A 22,854-nucleotide genomic window follows, 5' to 3' on the forward strand; every position below is an offset into this window, starting at 1 on the left:
AGAGTAGAATGGGAGGCAGAGCCTTCAGCTTTCAGGCTCCTCTCCTGTGGAACCAGCTCCCAATTCAGATCAGGGAGACAGACACCCTCTCTACTTTTAAGATTAGGCTTAAAACTTTCCTTTTTGCTAAAGCTTATAGTTAGGGCTGGATCAGGTGACCCTGAACCATCCCTTAGTTATGCTGCTATAGACTTAGACTGCTGGGGGGTTCCCATGATGCACTGTTTCTTTCTCTTTTTGCTCTGTATGCACCACTCTGCATTTAATCATTAGTGATCAATCTCTGCTCCCCTCCACAGCATGTCTTTTTCCTGGTTCTCTCCCTCAGCCCCAACCAGTCCCAGTAGAAGACTGCCCCTCCCTGAGCCTGGTTCTGCTGGAGGTTTTTTCCTGTTAAAAGGAGTTTTTCTTTCCCACTGCCAAGTGCTTGCTCATAGGGGGTTGTTTTGACTGTTGGGGTTTTTCTGTAATTATTGTATGGCTTTTGCCTTACAATATAAAGCGCCTTGGGGCGACTGTTTGTTGTGATTTGGCGCTATATAAATAAAATTGATTTGATATGACACGGAACATGTTGAAAACGTCCAATGTGAAATAGATCTACTGATATCTGATAGGACTCTCAGCTTCTTTGACTGTTCAATGTCTTATTCGATGTACGGTAGTTTTGCTGGGTGCGCTATGATACTGGGTCTTTTCACATTCGGTTCTTCTCATCACAGCGCTCCCTGGCAAATGACCAATTTGAGCTCTCATGCAGCGACATCTTGCAAATGTTATCTCGCGTGACTCCAAAAGCGACTTCCGCCCATCTGGATCTAAGCCAGGTTCGAGTTTCTCAGTGCTCATGTGCGCAGAGCTCCTAACACTTCCGGTTCACAGGTCAATGCATATAAACAGACTGCCGACGCCGTTCACGCTGGTAAGAAGACAGTGTTTTTGAAGCAACATAACTGCTTAAAGATCATCAATTTTATTTATATAGCGCCAAATTAAAGAGCTGAAAGAAGTTACGGTGTGGACAGAAAATGGGATGTAAACAGTTCTAAAGTCAGGAGTTGGACCACGTCAGCTCCGTTCTATGAGACACTTCCACAGTTTGGAAACAAAGCAGCAAAATGTTCAGACTGAACACTACACTGCGAAACCTGTTTTTGTTATGAAAGTCTGTAGTTCTCACACTCTCCTTAGAACAACTAAACTGTTTGGCATGTTACAATGTTACAACTGTTCACATTTGTAACTGTCATTGAAATAAGAAGCTTCTTTCACCTTCAGACTAGAGGTCAAAAATTTTGCAATCCTGGTGTTTACTGTAGTTACACTGCCAAAAGGTGGCTTTTTGGGGGAGGATTGACCGCAAATGTAGGGTTGATGTAAGAGTTAATAAAAGTCTAATGTTTTTCACTTTTTCCCCCCAGAAATGATGTGAACGTTTTATGCACCGTGCCAAACTGCACATCCCTCCTCCCAGCTCAGGCTTTGATCAACAAACTGCTGCTGATGTTGCAAAGATGAGAAAAATTGCAAATGCCAGGATTGACGTTGAACGGGCTGTTGGGAGGATGAAACGGGCCAGTTCCTCTGGTTCCAGTCCTGGATGACACTGTGTTAATCTGTGCAGCACTTTGAAATCTGCTGCCCCACTTGTCTGAGAGTTTACACACTATAATAATTAACAAATGACAACATATGTAACCAAAAAAATATAGATATGTTTCTTATAAGAATAATACAGGATGAGCAGTGTTATTTAAAAGACATTCAGCCTTGCAATTTTGAAATGGTCAGGTTTTACTACACAGACATTGGTCAGTTTACAGTCATGGAACAGAAAATTTATTGGTGACTAAATATGACTACAAGATACATTCATTAAAAATGATCTCATCACACAAAGTTTTGTCTTTTTGATATATTTCATACTTACTTGGCACACTGAATGTGACGGGCAGAGGTTCCCAGTCCAAGAGATATTTTGGGGCCTTTTCAATGCAACTCTTGAGTTAATGTTTTCTTATTAGCACCAAATACACAGTCAGAAACATTTAATTTTCAGACGTTTTTTAAATTATTATTTATATGATGACTGCAGGGGGATCTGCATGAAGACTGAGTAGATGAGACCTTTGTCATCTGAACACCGTCACTGTAATGTTCATATTATACGTAGTTGTACATGAGCATCAATAATTCAGTTCTTAATCATTTGGCTGGAAACCAAATCAAGTGCAGCAGCCACTGACAACCTTCACCGTCTTCTTCATGACACACACCCAAACTTTGTGTGGAACTTGTGTGTGTTCATAGAAGGGCTGCAGCCTGCTTTTAAAAAGCAGTAAACAGAATGGAGATGGGCAGTAACACACGTCCTTCAGCCACTGTGTGGTCTGTAAGGAGCCTGTCTGCAGGTCCGTCTCCTGTCCACTGAGGACAGGATATGTCTCAGGACACACACACTGGCCAGTGATGGATTCCTTTCTCCTCTCCTGAATAAAATAAAAGTATAATAAAGATGTTATTTGACTTCATTCTTTCATCCATTGCATGTCAGACAGAAAGTGTGGCCAAATGTACACAATGTGTGAATAAAAATGGAAATAGAAATAATGGATAAAAATATAATTTATAATCCAAATTAAAATATTGAGACAGATGAACATAAAGTTGATGAACTGCTGTGAACGCTCATCACTCCTACATTTTTTTAAAGCAGTCATCAGTTTTGCACCAGACAGCAAACTAACTTCAACTTGACTTGAACTGGTTTAACTGTGCTCTGTTAGAGGTGGGCGATACCGGGAATTTTGGTATTGATCTGATACCAAGTAAATACAGGCCCAGTATCACCGATATCAATACAGATACTGATACTTTTTCATATTTAAGCTTCATATCCAAAGGATCCAAAAGACCTAGGATAGAATTTCACCAAACATTGTACATGACAACAAAATACTTTATTACCACAATCAACATTTTTGTTTAAAAAAATATCACTCAACACAACTTAAAATAAAATCTCCTGAGGCAGAGGGCTGACTCAAGGAGAGCGCTGAGTGGGCAGGCCAGGATGAGCCTACCGGCATGGCTGTTGGCTGGCACCGCTGAGCCAAGTGACGGCGCAACAACAAAAGACGGGGGGGCACTGCTCCGTGTTGTGTGACACAGCGCAGCGCTGCTCTTACAGAGAGTAGACTTTGATGAATCTGCGTGCGCAGCAGTCAGTGCGTGCGGGAGAGAAAAAAGCTTGAGTATCGATCTTTTTACACAAGGATCATTCAATATCGATACCAGCGTTGGTATCGATATTAGGATCGATCTGCCCACCTTTACCGTCTGTTTAAACTTCTCTTGTTGTGAACTTTATTTCCTATAATATTTTGATTTTTGTTTGCAAGTTGACGAGCTTCCTGCCGTGTGTACTTTTCTGGGTGACGTCAGCCACGACAGACACGTGCAGAAGGAAAATAAAAATATATATTAGAAGTGCCAGACTGTGATAAGATTCATCTATATATCTCTTATAAACGCACTAAGTTACCGAGCGAACCGTTCGGGAGGTCGGCGAGTGGACCGAGTCAGACGACGCTGTGGACTGTCAGTAAACTGATCTCCTCTTTTTCCGTGAGTTTTACCGGCACACGGAAGAACTGCGCACTGAAGCTCGAAGCTCCTCCACTCTCTCCCCGTCGCTAATAAACCCTTTGCACGAAGAAACTGCTGGAATCGTTCCCGTTTCTACAGGCAGACTTGACCATACTTCGCCGCCATGATTCTTCTTCTTCTTCTTGTAATTTATTGGCGGTTGGCATCCGGAATGTTGCATTACCGCCACCAACTGTGCAATTGTGTAACTACAGATGTGGAGCATCGACGGAGTGACAAAATAAAATAAAATAATAATAATAACAACACCAAAATAAATAAATAAAGAAAAATAAAGAAATAAATAACTAGATAAATACAGTTAACTAAATCCTATCAAAAAGTCCTGTGTTCTTAAGGAACTTAAACACAAATCTCCAAGCTGATGGCACAGAGAAGGAAAGGAGTCCCCGCCATGATCCTGGAAATGCGCAATGTTTATATGCATTGACCTTTGAACTTACCCAGCAGCCACTGCGACGCTGAAAACTCGAAGTTGGCTTGTTTTCTGCGTTTCTGCAATCCACGCAACTTTCACGGTAAATCTGTTTCCATTCATTCAGGTTTCCTCGGTAGATTCATGTTAAAATGTTTGATCAACACGGAGAATATCGTCTTTGTAACAGTTAAATGGTTTTGCAAAAGTTTTGGTGTTTCTGCGCACAATCGTATTGAGTGATATAATACGGGAAGTGTTTGTCACAGAATGGTCCTGTTTCCCTCAGTGGCGATCCTTAAAGCACGGGAATTACGTTTTGGAACCTCGATTTTTGTGAATCAATCAATCAACTTCAATCAACTTTTTTCTTGTATAGCGCCAAATCACAACAAACAGTTGCCCCAAGGCGCTCCACATTGCAAGGCAAGGCCATATAATAAAAGAATAAAAGAACAATTTGAAAAGCAAGTTGAAATGTTGATTAACTCCATTATAAAACACTGACTTCATTGAGTTCATGGACCGTCTGTCTCTTTTTATGGTTTGAAGGTGAAAATGTCGAACAACGCAACTGGTACAGTCATTCTAAGCATTGACCAGTGTTGACAAGTCTTGGCCAGTAAATTTTCTGGACATGGATGTCTTCATTATAACAACAACTGAATTATCATATCCCAGAAAATTGATGCATTACATAGTTGGTTACTGGGCAGCATTTCCTGCTTGTGCATATAGTTTGCCATTTTCCATACACAGTTGCCAATTAAGTAAACAATTTCTGTCAAATTTTGAAAAGGATCAGTCTTATAAAAATGTTATCAAAGAAAACCTCAGGTTGAAATAAAAAAAAAAATCACACTCTAATTCCTGCACTATGGCACGTGACAGTTTATGTCGCATACACATTTTATGTATGTAGTGATGTAACAATTTTATTGTGAAGCCTGAAGATGCCACACAAAGAAAATATCAGCCTGAACTTTCCACGATATTTCTGCTGGAATATTCTACAGTATCAGTTAAAATGATTTAAGTTTTACTGCTGTTGATTTCCCTTAATGTTTAAGTACGTATTTGCCACTTCATCTGTATATGATTATGCAAACAAAATACTAGTATTGGATTGTATGACAAATATGTTTGAGTTGAAAAACTTAGGGTTATGCCCAATGAAAGGCAAATGCCTTTAAGAGAGTATCAGTGACATATCTTCATATACTGCTCCGTCCATCCGAAATTCATTCGCTGCAATGTAGCTCAGCAACTATTGCTCGCACGAACTTCATATTTGTTGATACATGCTTTGGAGGAGTACTTCGCCTGGGTTTGAAGTCCATTGACCTTGACCTACTTTTAAAAAATTACCAACAGTTGCATTTGTTCGAAGGCTACCGACGTTTTATGGTCACTGTTGGCCACATCCTCTAAATATAATGTCAATCTCCAGTTTTTCCACTGTGTATCCCAGTTTACATCAAACACATAAGGGTTCAACCAAATACAGTAGTGTTCAGAATAATAGTAGTGCTATGTGACTAAAAAGATTAATCCAGGTTTTGAGTATATTTCTTATTGTTACATGGGAAACAAGGTACCAGTAGATTCAGTAGATTCTCACAAATCCAACAAGACCAAGCATTCATGATATGCACACTCTTAAGGCTATGAAATTGGGCTATTAGTAAAAAAAAAAGTAGAAAAGGGGGTGTTCACAATAATAGTAGTGTGGCATTCAGTCAGTGAGTTTGTCAGTTTTGTGGAACAAACAGGTGTGAATCAGGTGTCCCCTATTTAAGGATGAAGCCAGCACCTGTTGAACATGCTTTTCTCTTTGAAAGCCTGAAGAAAATGGGACGTTCAAGACATTGTTCAGAAGAACAGCGTAGTTTGATTAAAAAGTTGAATGGAGAGGGGAAAACGCAGGTGCAAAAAATTATAGGCTGTTCATCTACAATGATCTCCAATGCTTTAAAATGGACAAAAAAAAAAAAAAAAACAGAGACACGTGGAAGAAAACGGAAAACAACCATCAAAATGGATAGAAGAATAACCAGAATGACACAGGCTCACCCATTGATCAGCTCCAGGATGATCAAAGACAGTCTGGAGTTACCTGTAAGTGCTGTGACAGTTCGAAGACGCCTGTGTGAAGCTAATTTATTTGCAAGAATCCCCCGCAAAGTCCCTCTGTTAAATAAAAGACATGTGCAGAAGAGGTTACAATTTGCCAAAGAACACATCAACTGGCCTAAAGAGAAATGGAGGAATATTTTGTGGACTGATGAAAGTAAAATTGTTCTTTTTGGGTCCAAGGGCCGCAGACAGTTTGTGAGACGACCCCCAATTACTGTGGAAGTTCACCCTGAACACAAACTGTGCCGCATACATCGAGAGAGAGAGATAATACGGTAGATAGATAATCAGTTGCACTGTGGGCTACAGGGGTGGTGCACAAGTGATTAGTTAACATAGTTTCAGTGCAGAAGTTTCCTGGTTCTAACCCCACCCCTGCCACATAATGTGGAGTTGCATCAGGAAGGTCGTCCGGCATAAAACCAACAAGTTTCAGTCTTGTATATGTCTGATACATATGACAATAAGGCTGACTGGAAAATATGTCACTCAGCATGAATCCAAACACCAATCATTTGTGACTGTGTCATAAAAAGATATTATGTTGCCTCTGAATCATTAATAATGTGACCTCAGCTTGTCTTAAGTTCAGTCATCTCTTTTATTTTTTAACAAAATACTAAATGTATGTTTAGCATTTACATAGTTGGTGTGTTTCCTTACTGCAGTTATTTTAAACACACAGGAAAAAAAAACTAACAGTGTGTCTTCGACTTGCAGAATTACGGAAATTGTTCACCATGTCGAAGGCGTCTCCTGAACCAGAGCGCATGTTCATGGATGATCCGAACATCAAATGGAGAACAAAGAGACCAGACTTCTCCAAAGTGAACAAAAAGTACTTGGAAGGTAAAACTCGCAGCCATCCTAAAGGAAGTCTGGAAGAGACTGTGGAGAATCTCGTCAAGACCTTCGAGATGGAAGCCTCACACAAGATTGATCCCAAGGTTTGTGATTAGATAGTAAAGACATGATACAGAGGTCCTTCTGAAAATATTGGAAGAACAAATGGCAAATAAATGGACTGCATTTATATAGCGCTTTACAATAATGCCTCACATTCACTCCGATGTGAAGGTGCTGCCATACAAGGTACTCACTACACACTGGGAGCAACTCGGGGATTAAGGACCTTGTCCAAGGGCCCAAACAGAACAAGGCTGGATATTTTGTTTTGCTTTGGAGTGAAGACGATGAGGTTTGACATCCAAAGAGACATGAGGAGAAAAACATACAAAGGTGGTGACTGACAGCAATGAGAGAACTTAGTGATAGAAACCGTAACAGAGAAACCACTGGCTGTTCCATACCTGAAGAAAGCCATCATGCAAAAAACACTGGGGTGCAATAAACTGTAGAACATGGTGCGAGACGACAAGGAGAGAGTGACTGGAGAGAGGACGCAAAAGAGGAAATGATGTGGACGGACAAAGTGCTCAGGAAAAAAGTAAACCCAACGGGGGGGGCAGGAGAGACAAGACAAAACCAAATATTAAAAAATGCCACATCTCAGCACATGTGTGTCCGCTCGCCTGTGACACATACAACTGCATATAACCACCTTAATGACTGTGATACAATCAAACAGCTAGGAGCAGTGGACAACTGCAGTCCAGTGTCCGCTGGTGACAAAGTTTATTTATTGATGTGGGTTTTGTCTCGATTGTCTTTGTACAGGACTGGGGATCTGTTGATCCAGATAAGTTTGAATTGTGTACCAATGGGGGCAAGACATACACGCTGGCTGATGTCATCGAGAAGGGGACCTACAACCTCTTTCTGGATGAAAATCCTTTGTATACAGCTCAAGAAACATCGTTTGAACAGTCTATGGACTTGTTCAAAGGTTGCTTCACTGACGGATTTGCTTGGGAACTTCTGGATCTCTATGGAGGTAAAGACATTCTTGTTTGTTTATTTATTGCTTTGTTTTATTATGTAGATGTAATAAAATCATCAGCATTTTGTCTGTTAGCAAGATTACATCAAAACCCCTGCATGGATTTTGACAAACTTTTCAACACAGACAGATCTTAGGCCATGGAAGATTCCATTGAGTTTTGGAGGTGATCCAGATTGGCGAATGTCAGAATCAAATCAAAATCAAATCAGTTTTATTTATATAGCACCAAATCACAACAAACAGTTGCCCCAAGGCGCTTTATATTGTAAGGCAAAGCCATACAATAATTACAGAAAAACCCCAACGGTCAAAACGACCCGCTGTGAGCAAGCACTTGGCGACAGTGGGAAGGAAAAACTCCCTTTTAACAGGAAGAAACCTCCAGCAGAACCAGGCTCAGGGAGGGGCAGTCTTCTGCTGGGACTGGTTGGGGCTGAGGGAGAGAACCAGGAAAAAGACATGCTGTGGAGGGGAGCAGAGATCGATCACTAATGATTAAATGCAGAGTGGTGCATACAGAGCAAAAAGAGAAAGAAACACTCAGTGCATCATGGGAACCCCCCAGCAGTCTAAGTCTATAGCAGCATAACTAAGGGATGGTTCAGGGTCACCTGATCCAGCCCTAACTATACAGAAATCTCTGATTGTTCTTGTATTTCAAATGTTTTCTTTTTATGTAAAAATGCCATTATATAGTTGGCAATCAGAACTGTATGTTAAACCGACCAATCCTGACATTAAAACATTTCCGCACACAAAATATTTTAAGGTATATCTTTATTAAAAATGGTTCTTTGCTATCATCATTAAACACTAATGTCTTGGAAGTCGTCGTATTAAAAGGCCACATAATGAGGATTCCTTTCCCATCTGGTGAACTTTGACACACCAAATCATTTGACAAAGTAACGCCGTCCAGCACCTGCCTGCAAGGGAGCATCACCGAATCAACCAAGATCAGCTCCAAACAACGTGGAGAAATGCGGTGCCCAGTCAGCGGGCGACACACCGAACTAAATCAGTGTTTCTATCTGGACGCTGCAATACAAAAGAACGGAAACATAAAACAAGAATGGATAGAACGTGTGGCTGGTGATGAATGGAGCTTGTTGTCTGCACTGAAAATTACTGATGGCAGTGTACAAATATTATGGTGATTTTATTCTTTATTAGTTACATTTTCTTTTTCTTTCTGTTGTGACCTGAATAAAACCACTGTGCCTTTGCCTGCTAAAAAGTGCTGATAAACCAGTATTGAGGCGCGATGTGAAATCATGTTTTTCTATTTTTCAGATGATTCATGTAACTGAGACAAGGTCAAGTTTGTTTGTCTTATTCAGTGATCAGGAGACAAGGTGAAGTTGTTTTTCTCATTGAGGCAGGGGTGACACGTGCAGCTCAGTCGGGGGTTATGATATTTCCTTTTTAGGTCATGATCAACGCTGGGATACAAGAAGAAACAAGACTGCACTGCATGCAGGATGAGAAGTGGACTAGTCAAGAAAGAATACAGCATCTTAGCGTAGTGACACAATGTTTAGGCAGAAACTCAGATAGTGTATAATGAGTTCAGGGGGAGGTAGACGGGGTTCCTGCTCACAGCCTGATTGCTCGGGCAAACTAAGCGTGAACCCAGAGACTCTCTTTAGTTGTTACTTTGGCTCATTCTCGGTATTAAAGGCGAGGTCAGTCTGAGAACTGGACTGAGTCCTGGTCATCTTTTCCTCTCTCATCAACGGATGCGCGGGGTGTGACTGAGGTAAATTGTTAAACAATTTCATGTTGACGTTTTGGGTCTACAGTTGTGTGAGACTGTAGTAAAAAGGTCCGCTCCAGCAGCAGCCTTAAAATGCAAAACGTATCAGAAACGTTTGCCACACCAGTGTTGTTCTGGACTCCGTATCAAAACTAAGAAATCGTGTTCCTTTGCTAAATGGGGCCTCATTAGAACATCAACTGTTTTAAAAATGGCTTTCATAATATTCCAGTTGAAGTACGCTCTCTGGTGGTCAAACATCACTTTGCACTACAGTGATTTGATTTACATTAATTCAAAGTGACATTCAACTGTAGAACAAACGAGCTCAGATAAAGTAAAAGTCATTAGCATAAACGCTAAGTGCTGCATCAAATCAAAAGGAGGACCAGTGTAGCTATTACGTGGGCGGTGAGCTAAAGGTGCCCTGACACTTACTTGACTTCGATCTGCACGCACATTGTGTTCCCAGGTGGACACCATGCGTTGTGCGCTGGACACTGCGTATGTGAAACAATTGTTTTGCAGAGGATTAATCATTTTCTGTCTGAGTTGGCTGTTGAAAATAGCTCTAATCACTTCCAGAATCACAGATGAGCACTCCAGGTGTTGCTTTTCTCACGTGTGAGCTGAACGAGGTGGAGAAAGTATTTGGAGCCGTTTAAAAAAGGTAATTATCTGTCATGTTTATATTGTAATAGCTTGGTAAAACAGTTGCATGTTCTTTCCTTTTTGTGAGCAGCTGTAAAAGTATGTTTATGATAGATTTAACATCTCGTTATGTTTGTTCAGACAAGCTGCGATGTGGTGTGCTGACACAATCACTCACACGAAGTGTTTTTTTTTTGTTTGTGTAATGCTCAGAATCAGAATCGCCTTTATTGTCATTGTAATTTGCATTACAGCGAGATTTGAGTGCTCCAAAAAGGTGCTTTCCGTGGTGCAAGTCATTTTTAGCCAAATAAAAGATAGTGAAATTTAACGGTAAAATATTCAGAGTATATGTACAAGCTGTCTCTGAGTCTGTCCTAGTTTTGATTGACCTATACCGTCGGCCGGAGGGTCGTAGGTCAAACAGGTGGTTGCTGGGGTGGGATGTGTCTTTGCTGATGCTGGCAGCTCTGCTGGGGTAGCGAGAGCTGTCAATGTCTTCCAGGCTGGGCAGAGAGCAGCCAGTGATCCCCTGAGCTGTTTTGATCACCCTCTGCAGCGCTCTCCTGTCTGCTGCTGAGCACCCCCTGTACCATGCTGTGATGCAGTACATCAGGATGCTCTCGATGGTTGCTCTGTAGAACAACACCAGCAGCTTCTCCTCTAGATTGTTTCTCCTGAGCACCCTCAGGAAGTGGAGTCGCTGCTGGGCTTTCTTCACCACCACTGTGGTGTTGGCAGTCCAGGAGAGGCTGTCAGAGAGCTGCACTCCCAGGAACCTTATGGAGCTGACCCTTTGGATGTAGAGCGGGGCTGGGTCAGCCCTGTTCTTCCTGAAGTCCAGGATTATTTCTTTTGTTTTTGTGATGTTCAGCGGCAGGTTGTTAGCTGAACACAACGCTGTCAGTCGATTTACCTCGTCTCTGTAGTCGGTCTCATCCCCCCCTGAGATGAGCCCAATCATGGTGGTATCATCTGCAAACTTTATGATGGTGTTTGTGGGATAGGTCGGAGAGTAGTCGTGCATGTAAAGGGTGAACAGGAGGGGGCTCAGTACACAACGTTGAGGGGAATCGGTGTTGAGTGTGATGGTGGAGGAAAGGTGGGGGCCAAGTTTCACGGACTGTGGGTGGTTTGTGAGGAAGTCCTTGATCCACTGGCAGATGGGGGTGGAGATGCCCAGATGTGTCAGTTTCTGGACCAGGATCTCCGGGATGATGTGGTTGAAGGCTGAGCTGAAGTCCAGGAAGCGCATCCTCACATAGCTCCCCTGGTGCTCCAGGTGGCTCAGCACAGTGTGGAGAGCTGTGGTGATAGCGTCCTCTGTGGAGCGGTTTGTTCTGTAGGCAAACTGGTGGGGGTCCAGAGTGGGAGACAGACAGGCTCTGATGTGCTGAGAGACCAGTCTTTCAAAGCACTTCATGACCACAGGCATAAGTGCAACAGGCCTGTAGTCATTCATGCTCTCCACTGCTGATTTCTTTGGGACTGGAATGATGGTGGAGGATTTGAGGCAGAGTGGAATGATGGTCTGTCACAGGGACAGGTTGAAGATGCAGGTGAAAACTCCAGCCAGTTGGTCAGCACACGCTTTGAGTACCTTTCCAGGTATACCATCAGTGCCGGCTGCCTTCCTGGGGTTCACCGCCTTCAGCACATGTCTCACTTCATGTTCCTGAAGTGTTAGCGTGCTAGTGCTGGAGGGTGGTGGGTGTGGAGTTGCTGCTGGTCTGTCTGCTTCGAAGCGGGCAAAGAAGCGGTTCAGCTCCTCTGCCAGCAAGGTGTCAGACCTGGCATTTCCTGGGTTGCTACTTCTGTAGTTGGTTATATGATTTATTCCCTGCCACATCCTTCTGGGGTCATTTACAGTGAAGTGGTCCTCTGTCTTTTCCTTGTAGGCAGCCTTGGCCTCTATGATGCCTCTTTTCAGGTCGGACCTGGCCGTGCTGTACAGGGCCCTGTCCCCAGATTTAAGGCGGTGTTGCGGCTTTTTAATAGGGACTGGACTGCACTGTTCATCCAGGGCTTCTGGTTTGGAAAAACCCTGACCCTTTTGTTGACGGTGACAGTGTCAACACAGTTCTTAATGTAGGAGAGTACGGTGTCAGTGTCCTCCTGCAGGTTGTAGCTGGAAAATAAATCCCATACCGTCTGAGAGAAGCAGTCCTGTAGCTGGGAGAGTGCTCCCTCAGGCCAGGTTTGGATAGTCTTTCGTTGTGGCTTTGTTCACCTCAGCAGGGGGGTGTAGGTGGGGGTGAGGGACAGGCAGAGATGGTCAGATCCAGTGAGATGTTCACATAATTAATGCGTGTTGGAGAGTTTGAACATTTCAAAAAAAATTTTTGCGCACTTGCACGAAGCTGTGCAGTTTACAGTGAGTTTGAGACGAGTTTACTCTCGTGCACAGCAGAGTGCGTGGATCAAAGTCGTGCAAATGTTGGGGAACCTTTACAGTGTTAAGAGGGTTCAGAGAGGAGCTGCTTCTGGATCTCTGATAGCAGCTTGTACCTGGTGTGTGTGGGCTCAGTGGGTTCAGTGCGGAGAATCCTCAGGTTGTTTCTCCTGTTGTAGTTGTTCGGCTGCAGCGTCGGGCTGTTTAACGTTCTCCTTAAACTGGGAGGCACAACACAACTTCTTAGTGCTACAGATTTTGAAGACTTGGAGTCACACAAACAGCTGGTTTCAGAGTTTTTATGACTACTGAAAGACTGCAGATCACATTTAACGACTGCACCTGATGAGGGATCTCAAACTACAGTTTAGACGGGACGACATCACTGTAAAACTCAATGAGTTAGTTGAACTCAAACATTTGAGTAAACCGATTGCCTTAAACCATTTGCGTTTGCCAACTTAAATAAAATAATTTTCAATTAAACTTATGCAAATCTAGTTCATGTTTTTCAATAAAAAGTGACAAATTTCTTCCTAAAAATTTCCATTACATTTTGGATTAGATTTTTTGACACATTCTTTGGTTTACTTGTTGACTCTGCGTTGTGTTGTTATGACTCCGCCCATTTGCTCCCCTTGAGATGCGAATTCATGATCTCCGGCATGGAACCAGAAGGCTAAATCCCAGGGCTCTGGCCTTGTGACCAGAGAATCCTTTTGAGCTGTTGTGCGTGAGGTTTACTAACTACATCTGCACAGTGACACCTGCTGGCCTCCGTTACATAAACTCAATTAAAATGAGTGAATGTAATGCACTGGAAATACATCACCAACACTTAAGGGTGATTCTTGGAGTACGGGCACTTATTATGTCCTTTGATCATATTGTATGAAAAACAGAAAGGGGAAATTTCACACTTTTATAGTTATCTTTACAATGAAGGTGTGTTAAGAAATTTGTTCTAGTAGTCTATGATGACTTTTTCACCTTTTTTCAGCATCATTATATGCAAATATTGCCGTTTTGTGCTTGTCCCACACCCAGACTTTTGATCTTCAATGATAAAAATGAATGGTAAAGAAACGTTTTTTTCTAATGTTTTAAAATATCTCTGAATAAAATATCAGTAAAATAAAACATAATTGGGGTATTCAATGTCATACAACTGTTGTGATTTTTTTAAACAAAATGTAGTTGTCCCACACTATTGCCGTAATTTCCACCACAACACTGTAATGTCCCTAAACAGTTTGTAAGAAAGATTGTTTGGGTAGTTTCTATGGAGATAAACAGTGACATCAGAGCACATGTATATAGCACCAAATCACAACAAACAGTTGCCCCAAGGCGCTTTATATTGTAAGGCAATGGTGTGGTGGAAATTACATTTACAAGGTCAATAGTGCCCGTAGTTAAAGAATCACCCTTAAATGCCCCAAAACTTTAAATGCACTTAAAGGAACTGAGTTGTTATGACAATTCATTTTTGAGTTAGTTTAATTGATGGAAATGACTGACTATAACGTTTTTCAAAGTTTGAGTTACATTAACTTAATTATTGTATTCAAATGGACTGTTTGGTTTAACAGTGATGAGGACAGATAGGAAGAGGATGAAGAGTTGGTCCAGATGACATTCCGGTGGAGGCATGGAACTGTTTAGGAGAAATGGCAGTGGAGTTTTTAACCACATTGTTTCATAAAATCGTGGAAAGTAAGAGGATGCTTTAGGAATGGAGACAAAATGTGCTGGTTCTGATTCTTAAGAAAATGGTTGACGTCTGGGAAGGTGTGAAAACCATCACAGGCCATAAAACAAAGACCAGAGACACAGGGAGACGATGAAGAGGGCGAACAAAATTAACAACTTCTTCAACCGGTTCAACCAGTCCATGCCTCCCCCCCACTGCAGACATCTCTCCTCCTTCCCTCAGCACACCTCCCCCCAGTCACCACAGCAGCAGCCTCCTCCTCCCCCACTTCAACACGACCTCCTCCATACATCACCATGGACCAGGTCAGAGGACGGCTGAGGAAGGTTCATCCCAGGAAAGCGGCAGGCCCGCAGGACAAGGTGTGACTCCAACTACTGAAGACCTGCACGCACGACTGAACAAGGAGAACCGCTACAACCTATCTTCAACTTAAGCCTGCAACTGGGGAGCTCTGGAAGACTTCATGCATCGTTCCATTTCCTAAGAAGAACTGGCCCAGTGAGCTGAATGACTTCTGACCAGTGACACTCTATGCACACCTGATGAAGATGTTGGAGCAGCTCTTCCTCAACTTCCTCAAACCCCAGGTGCAACATGCACAGGACTGTCTGCAGTTTGCATATTGGGCAGGTCATTGACTTTGGGAAGTCTAGACCAAGACCGCAACCAGTTCTGATGGAAGGAGCTGAGGTGGAGCCTGTGGATTCCTACAAGTACCTCAGGCTGAGGCTGGACAGCAAACTGGACTGGACTACCCACACCAACCACCTGTACAGGAAGGGACAGAGCAGGCTGGACTTTCTGAGGAGGCTGCGGTCATTTAACATCTGTAGCAAACTCCTGTGGATGTTCTACCAGTCCATAGTAGCCAGCATCCTCTTTTATACCGTGGTGTGCTGGAGGGGCGGGCCAGCACATCCAAGAAGGACACATCCAGGCTGGACAAACTGATCAGGTGGGCTTGCTCTGTGGTTGGCATGAAGCTGGACTCTCTGGTGATGGTGGCAGAGAAGAGAACACTGGACAAACTGCTGGACATTCTGGACGATGCCAGTCAGCCTCTGCACACCGTCATCAGCAAGCAGAGGAGCCTCTTCAACCACACACTGCTCCTTCCCAAGTGCAGGACCAACAGACTGAGAAACTCCTTTGACCCTCAGGCCATCAAACTGTACAACTCCTCACTCAGGGGGAGGAGGAGGAACAGGAAGACAGGGGACGGGAAGGAGAGCAACAGTCTGAGCCAGTAAACCAGCAGTGAGCACTATTGCTGGTGTTTATATTTCTGTATTTATATTGCAAACAGTTTTTCTTTTTTTCTTTCACTTTTGATACTCTGTGTGCTTCTTACCCTGTGTGCTGGTATACAATGCTGTTGGAACCTCAGTTTCCCTGAGGGAGTCTTCCCAAGGGATCAGTAAAGTTCTGTCTAATCTAATGTGCAAAGCTGCAGTAACTACAGAGGCATAAGGTTGATGAGCCACAGCAGAGGTGAAGATCTGTGAGCAGCAGTTTGGTTTCAGCGACTCTGACAGTGCTGATGGGGAAGTATAGAGACGGCCAGAATGTATATTAATGATCCAGCTGATCCTCTGTGTAAAGTCACGTTTGGATGTCATCTGTTTGGATGTGCACAGTGGAGGAAACATTCTGGATTTGGTTGTGGCTCGTGGGATCGATGTTCTGTTGTCGATGTTTATTCAGATCATTTTGTTAAATTGGTGATTTCTCGCCTGTCAAACTGTTTATGAAGCGTTTTAAAGGGGGTTATTCCCCTACTTCTATCCTTCACTGGTCCTACGCAAACAAACAGAGAAAGCATGTAAACCTGTAAGCGGTTTTCCTTTAATTAAAAAGTCTGAACAACTTTTTCTTTGGTTTTGTTTTGTCACAAACAAATTACTTATTTTTTTAAAGCACAAGTTTACGTCCATCTCATAGAGTAAAAATTCTTTTGCTCCTTTCTGTTGTTGATTCCAGCGCTTCCCGTTTTGACATTTACTTGGCGTCACTGGAGCAACTACACAGGACCCTATCGAAGTCACCCCCCCACCGGCGAGACCCTGGAAGTCTACGGCAGCGCCATTGTCACCGTAGACGAGCATCTCCGCATCACTCGCTTGGAGATGTACTTCGATTTCACTCCGATGTTGAGCAAACTCAACCACGTCAAATGTCCACTCTTCAAATAAGTACCGCGGCACAAAGGCTGGCGGATGAGGCACCATTCATGTTTGGAGATTGTGCTCGTGATGGATTTACTCAAACTGTCCATTTGCAGTTGTGTTCTGTGTAATTGTTTTCCTTTTTAAATACTCTAATCAACTTGAACATGAAACTGTAACGATCACGTTGTATCGAGTACATAAATGTGTATTTGTAACTTTGTGTTCCATCCCATGTTATGTTGTGTTCCTGTTGGTTGACGACTTGAAATGTTTGACTCACTGAGGGTAAAACGATGCGTTCACTGACCATGTCGTAGATTTATTGGGCACAATTTCCACAGATGACACAATTCTTCTCTCGTTAGTTACTGCAGTAACCATGTCTGAGCAAACGCCAAGTCTGCTGTAGTAAGAAGACTTAAACCTGTTTAACATAAAGAACCGACATCAAAATAAACACCACAGCTGGTGGAAGTTTTCAAAACCAAAGCTTTGGCCTTTCCTTCAGTGTAACTGATCAACTGAACATTTCTTTAGGAGTTCATCAGCAACCCTGAAGTCCTTGAACAGATGGCGGGAGCCAGCATCAAAGTCACGGGGCAGGTCACGTCTCCAGGATGGAGGACCATCACCGCCCCAAGATCGTCCCATATGGAGAGTTGTCCACTTGCCAGGGGATGCAGTGATGAAACAATACCAGGTCCACTTGAAGAAGTCCCACGGTGCTTGTCACATCTACCATCACCAGTGGTCCACCTTAACTGTGAACCACAGTGTCTGGTTGTCTGGCATCAATCAATCTTGCTGTCAGCTTTTATTCAAATTTTGAATTCAAAGCTGTACAATCACATGTCCACCAAGTCTGGGCTGCTCCCCACCAGTGAAATGTGTTCTGGGTGACCAAGGAACTGACTGGACCCAAAAAAGAACAATGACAGGTCAGTTAGGTAGGAAGTGACTAGATGTATTCGCTCAGTGAACCAGATGAGTGTACATGAAGGATGACAACCTGAAGGAGGCGCCGAGGAACCATGACACTGAAGGACGAGGACATGAAGGAGTGGGGGACAGACTGCAAAGAACCAGAGGACCGGGGGCCTCATGTACAAACTTGGTGTACACACAAAAACCTGGCCTACGCCCGTCTCCACATCCATGTGCAAATGTGAGTTCCAGCCCTTGGTGTGGGTGAACAAGTTAAATGGTGTCATCTTTCAGCAAGAAGTACAGTAAAATAAATGAATAAATAATGAAAAATGACCATTGTACATTTGTGAGTTTTCATACTACATTGTTTATTTGTGACCAACATGAAGGAAAATCACCCAGTTCCCAGCTGTAAAAATGGGTGCTGGTGTAACAGTCCAGCAGGTGGTGCTGTGCAGAAGAAGTCAAGTCAACCTCACTCCCCAAGGACAAAAGACTGGAGCCTGTGGGTTTTATCCTCATGGAGCATCTGCCTCCCGTAACTGAATTCAAACCCAGGATGGGACAAAGTGACGCAGGTCCCACTGTCCTTGACTGAGGAGAAACCTGTGTTGGACTGGAGTCCTGTCCAGGTGGAGATGTTGCCGAAGACCTTCATCAGCTTTAAACTCTGGAGTCCTGAGATAAGCACCAACAGGCCTCAAGTCCTACAGAGGACTTTGCACCAGTCAGTCTGAGCTGACTGACTGGTGAGTGGCACTGGTTTGTTTTTGGAAATGTCTGGGGTCAAACTGTGTGCAGTTGGTACTAGTCCCTGAATAGAGAGAGTGGTGACATGATGAGTCGGAAAAAAAAAATGGTCACGTGACTCATGGTGTCATCTTGGGTTCAAAATCTGCATATATGATAACCCGTAAGTTGGAGAGGAAATGGCGTCTCACTAATTTAGAAGATCTTCACTTAGCCTGGAAAAAGAGTCTGTTGCTCTATAAAAAAGCCCTCCGTAAAGCTAGGACATCTTTCTACTCATCACTAATTGAAGAAAATAAGAACAACCCCAGGTTTCTTTTCAGCACTGTAGCCAGGCTGACAAAGAGTCAGAGCTCTATTGAGCTGAGTATTCCATTAACTTTAACTAGTAATGACTTCATGACTTTCTTTGCTAACAAAATTTTAACTATTAGAGAAAAAATTACTCATAACCATCCCAAAGACGTATCGTTATCTTTGGCTGCTTTCAGTGATGCCGGTATTTGATTAGACTCTTTCTCTCCGATTGTTCTGTCTGAGTTATTTTCATTAGTTACTTCATCCAAACCATCAACATGTTTATTAGACCCCATTCCTACCAGGCTGCTCAAGGAAGCCCTACCATTATTTAATGCTTCGATCTTAAATATGATCAATCTATCTTTGTTAGTTGACTATGTACCACAGGTTTTTAAGGTGGCAGTAATTAAACCATTACTTAAAAAGCCATCACTTGACCCAGCTATCTTAGCTAATTATAGGCCAATCTCCAACCTTCCTTTTCTCTCAAAAATTCTTGAAAGGGTAGTTGTAAAACAGCTAACTGATCATCTGCAGAGGAATGGACAGTGGACTCATCTCTGTGCTTGTTCTGTTAGACCTCAGTGCTGCTTTTGATACTGTTGACCATAAAATTTTATTACAGAGATTAGAGCATGCCATAGGTATTAAAGGCACTGCGCTGCGGTGGTTTGATTCATATTTATCTAATAGATTACAATTTGTTCATGTAAATGGGGAATCTTCTTCACAGACTAAGGTTAATTATGGAGTTCCACAAGGTTCTGTGCTAGGACCAATTTTATTCACTTTATACATGCTTCCCTTAGGCAGTATTATTAGACGGTATTGCTTAAATTTTCATTGTTACGCAGATGATACCCAGCTTTATCTATCCATGAAGCCAGAGGACACACACCAATTAGCTAAACTGCAGGATTGTCTTACAGACATAAAGACATGGATGACCTCTAATTTCCTGCTTTTAAACTCAGATAAAACTGAAGTTATTGTACTTGGCCCCACAAATCTTAGAAACATGGTGTCTAACCAGATCCTTACTCTGGATGGCATTACCCTGACCTCTAGTAATACTGTGAGAAATCTTGGAGTCATTTTTGATCAGGATATGTCATTCAAAGCGCATATTAAACAAATATGTAGGACTGCTTTTTTGCATTTACGCAATAGCTCTAAAATCAGAAAGGTCTTGTCTCAGAGTGATGCTGAAAAACTAATTCATGCATTTATTTCCTCTAGGCTGGACTATTGTAATTCATTATTATCAGGTTGTCCTAAAAGTTCCCTAAAAAGCCTTCAGTTAATTCAAAATGCTGCAGCTAGAGTACTGACGGGGACTAGAAGGAGAGAGCATATCTCACCCATATTGGCCTCTCTTCATTGGCTTCCTGTTAATTCTAGAATAGAATTTAAAATTCTTCTTCTTACTTATAAGGTTTTGAATAATCAGGTCCCATCTTATCTTAGGGACCTCATAGTACCATATCACCCCAATAGAGCGCTTCGCTCTCAGACTGCAGGCTTACTTGTAGTTCCTAGGGTTTGTAAGAGTAGAATGGGAGGCAGAGCCTTCAGCTTTCAGGCTCCTCTCCTGTGGAACCAGCTCCCAATTCAGATCAGGGAGACAGACACCCTCTCTACTTTTAAGATTAGGCTTAAAACTTTCCTTTTTGCTAAAGCTTATAGTTAGGGCTGGATCAGGTGACCCTGAACCATCCCTTAGTTATGCTGCTATAGACGTAGACTGCTGGGGGTTCCCATGATGCACTGAGTGTTTCTTTCTCTTTTTGCTCTGTATGCACCACTCTGCATTTAATCATTAGTGATCGATCTCTGCTCCCCTCCACAGCATGTCTTTTTCCTGGTTCTCTCCCTCAGCCCCAACCAGTCCCAGCAGAAGACTGCCCCTCCCTGAGCCTGGTTCTGCTGGAGGTTTCTTCCTGTTAAAAGGGAGTTTTTCCTTCCCACTGTTGCCAAGTGCTTGCTCACAGGGGGTCGTTTTGACCGTTGGGGTTTTACATAATTATTGTATGGCCTTGCCTTACAATATAAAGCGCCTTGGGGCAACTGTTTGTTGTGATTTGGTGCTGTATAAAAAAATTGATTGATTGATTGATATAAACCAGATATTCACAGTCACCGGACAATAAAAGACCCAAAGTTTTTGTACTGTTTTCCATTTATTAAACACCATATATAATGGATTTTGTATAACGGATTTTTGCTTACATAAGATAAAACATCCCGTCCGATCACAATGTATTTCCATTAAAAGCCCGAGCAGTCTGGACGTGCAGAGGTACAAATTAAAGTTCAGCTCTGACACTCACCAATTTGAGGAAAGTGGGACCGGACTCATTTCTGTGATTAAATGTCCGACTGTTTATTTTTTCACACCATGTTCAGACTCGGACCCGCAGCCTGACGTGCACCTGTTAAACCAGACACAAAAGGCTGTGATTTGACACTTTGTTGCTTTCAGTCCTTCGTCTGCCTTCAGATCAGAGGTGTCAAATCCAGCTTCAGAAAGTAAAAACCCTCCCATGTGTTTCTTCTACCTGTGCACCTAAAACAGGTGATCTCAATAATTAGCTCATCCACCTACCTGAAGAGCTGAAATAATTACAATCAGCTGGTTGATTGAGAAGATGGAACAAGTATGTGGCTGGACTTTTACTTTCTGAAGCTGGATTTGACACCTCTGCTTCAGATTATAACAGTTTTTACAGTGTGCCCGCTGATGAATGGATCAGAAAAGTCAGCAACTTTACAGCACAAAGTCGCAAAAGAGGAAAATGTTCAGCTTCCCTTTGATTTGGAGGTGATGATTGTAGAAAGAAAAGCTTGTTGAGGGTCAAATTAGTCCAGAATAAAGTATAATCCAGAGATGGAGAACTTTAAAGCTGTCACACATGTCATTGAATGACACAGAGTTACAGAGCTGCAGCTACATAAATCAGGCTTTAAATTAATTAAATAAATCAATTTAAATGTATTTTCATTTATATAGCACCAAATCAATCAATCAATCAATTCTATTTATATAGCGCCAAATCACAACAAACAGTTGCCCCAAGGCGCTTCACGCAAGTAAGGTCTAACTTTACCAACCCCCAGAGCAACAGTGGTAAGGGAAAAACTCCCTCTGAGGAAGAAACCTCAAGCAGACCAGACTCAAAGGGGTGACCCTCTGCTTGGGCCATGATACAAACATAAATTACAGAACAATTCACAAAACAAATATACAGGAAATGCTGTGGTGCACAGGACAGGAGGGTCTCCAGCACAAATACCACACCCATCTCTGGATGGAGCTGCACCTTAAACAGAGAGAAAAAACAGAATCAGGCATCAGAAAGACAAGAAATACAGTATAATCTGTCAGCATTTAACAACAAGAAAAACAGAAGAAATACTAAGGTGATCGCCGGCCACTAGCCCTAAACTTCACTAAAAGACCCAGACTTTAGGTAAAGTTGAGGCAGCGGCCCGCTCCGTTTACTAATAAAATGAATTAAAAGAGTAAAAAACATAAAACAAAACTACCAGTATGCTAGCCATATGAAAGGGAAAATAAGTGCGTCTTAAGTCTGGGCTTGAAAGTCTCCACAGAATCTGACTGTTTTATTGATGCAGGGAGATCATTCCACAGAACAGGGGCACGATAAGAAAAAGCTCTGTGACCCACAGACTTCTTATTCACCTTAGGGACACAAAGTAGTCCTGCACCCTGAGAACGTAAAGCCCGGGCCGGTACGTAAGGTTTAATTAGGTCAGCTAGGTAGGGAGGTGCCAGTCCATGAATAATTTTATAGGTTAGTAGCAGAACCTTAAAATCTGATCTCACTGGGACAGGAAGCCAGTGAAGAGATGCCAAAATGGGTGTAATGTGGTCAAACTTTCTGCTTCATGTCAAAAGTCTGGCTGCAGCATTTTGAACCAATTGGAGAGCCCTAATGCTGGACTGTGGTAAACCAGAAAATAGAACATTGCAGTAGTCCAATCTAGAAGAGATAAATGCATGGATCAGGGTCTCAGCATCAGCCATAGACAGGATGGGACAAATCTCC

At 42.6% G+C, this 22,854-nt stretch overlaps 1 protein-coding gene across 1 annotated transcript; it reads left to right on the top strand.

Annotated features, from left to right (window-relative positions):
* The first annotated feature begins 4,112 nt into the window (after window positions 1-4,112).
* LOC117500946 (pathogen-related protein-like) lies at window positions 4,113-17,297 on the top strand. The gene is made up of 4 exons (XM_034159743.1): window positions 4,113-4,187; window positions 6,941-7,167; window positions 7,898-8,114; window positions 16,620-17,297. The coding sequence occupies exons 2-4, from the start codon at window positions 6,961-6,963 to the stop codon at window positions 16,829-16,831; spliced, it is 636 nt and encodes a 211-aa protein (XP_034015634.1). The 5' UTR covers window positions 4,113-4,187; window positions 6,941-6,960; the 3' UTR covers window positions 16,832-17,297.
* The last annotated feature ends 5,557 nt before the right edge of the window (window positions 17,298-22,854 follow it).

Source organism: Thalassophryne amazonica, chromosome 19, assembly GCF_902500255.1.
Source record: "Thalassophryne amazonica chromosome 19, fThaAma1.1, whole genome shotgun sequence".
NCBI lineage: Eukaryota > Metazoa > Chordata > Actinopteri > Batrachoidiformes > Batrachoididae > Thalassophryne > Thalassophryne amazonica.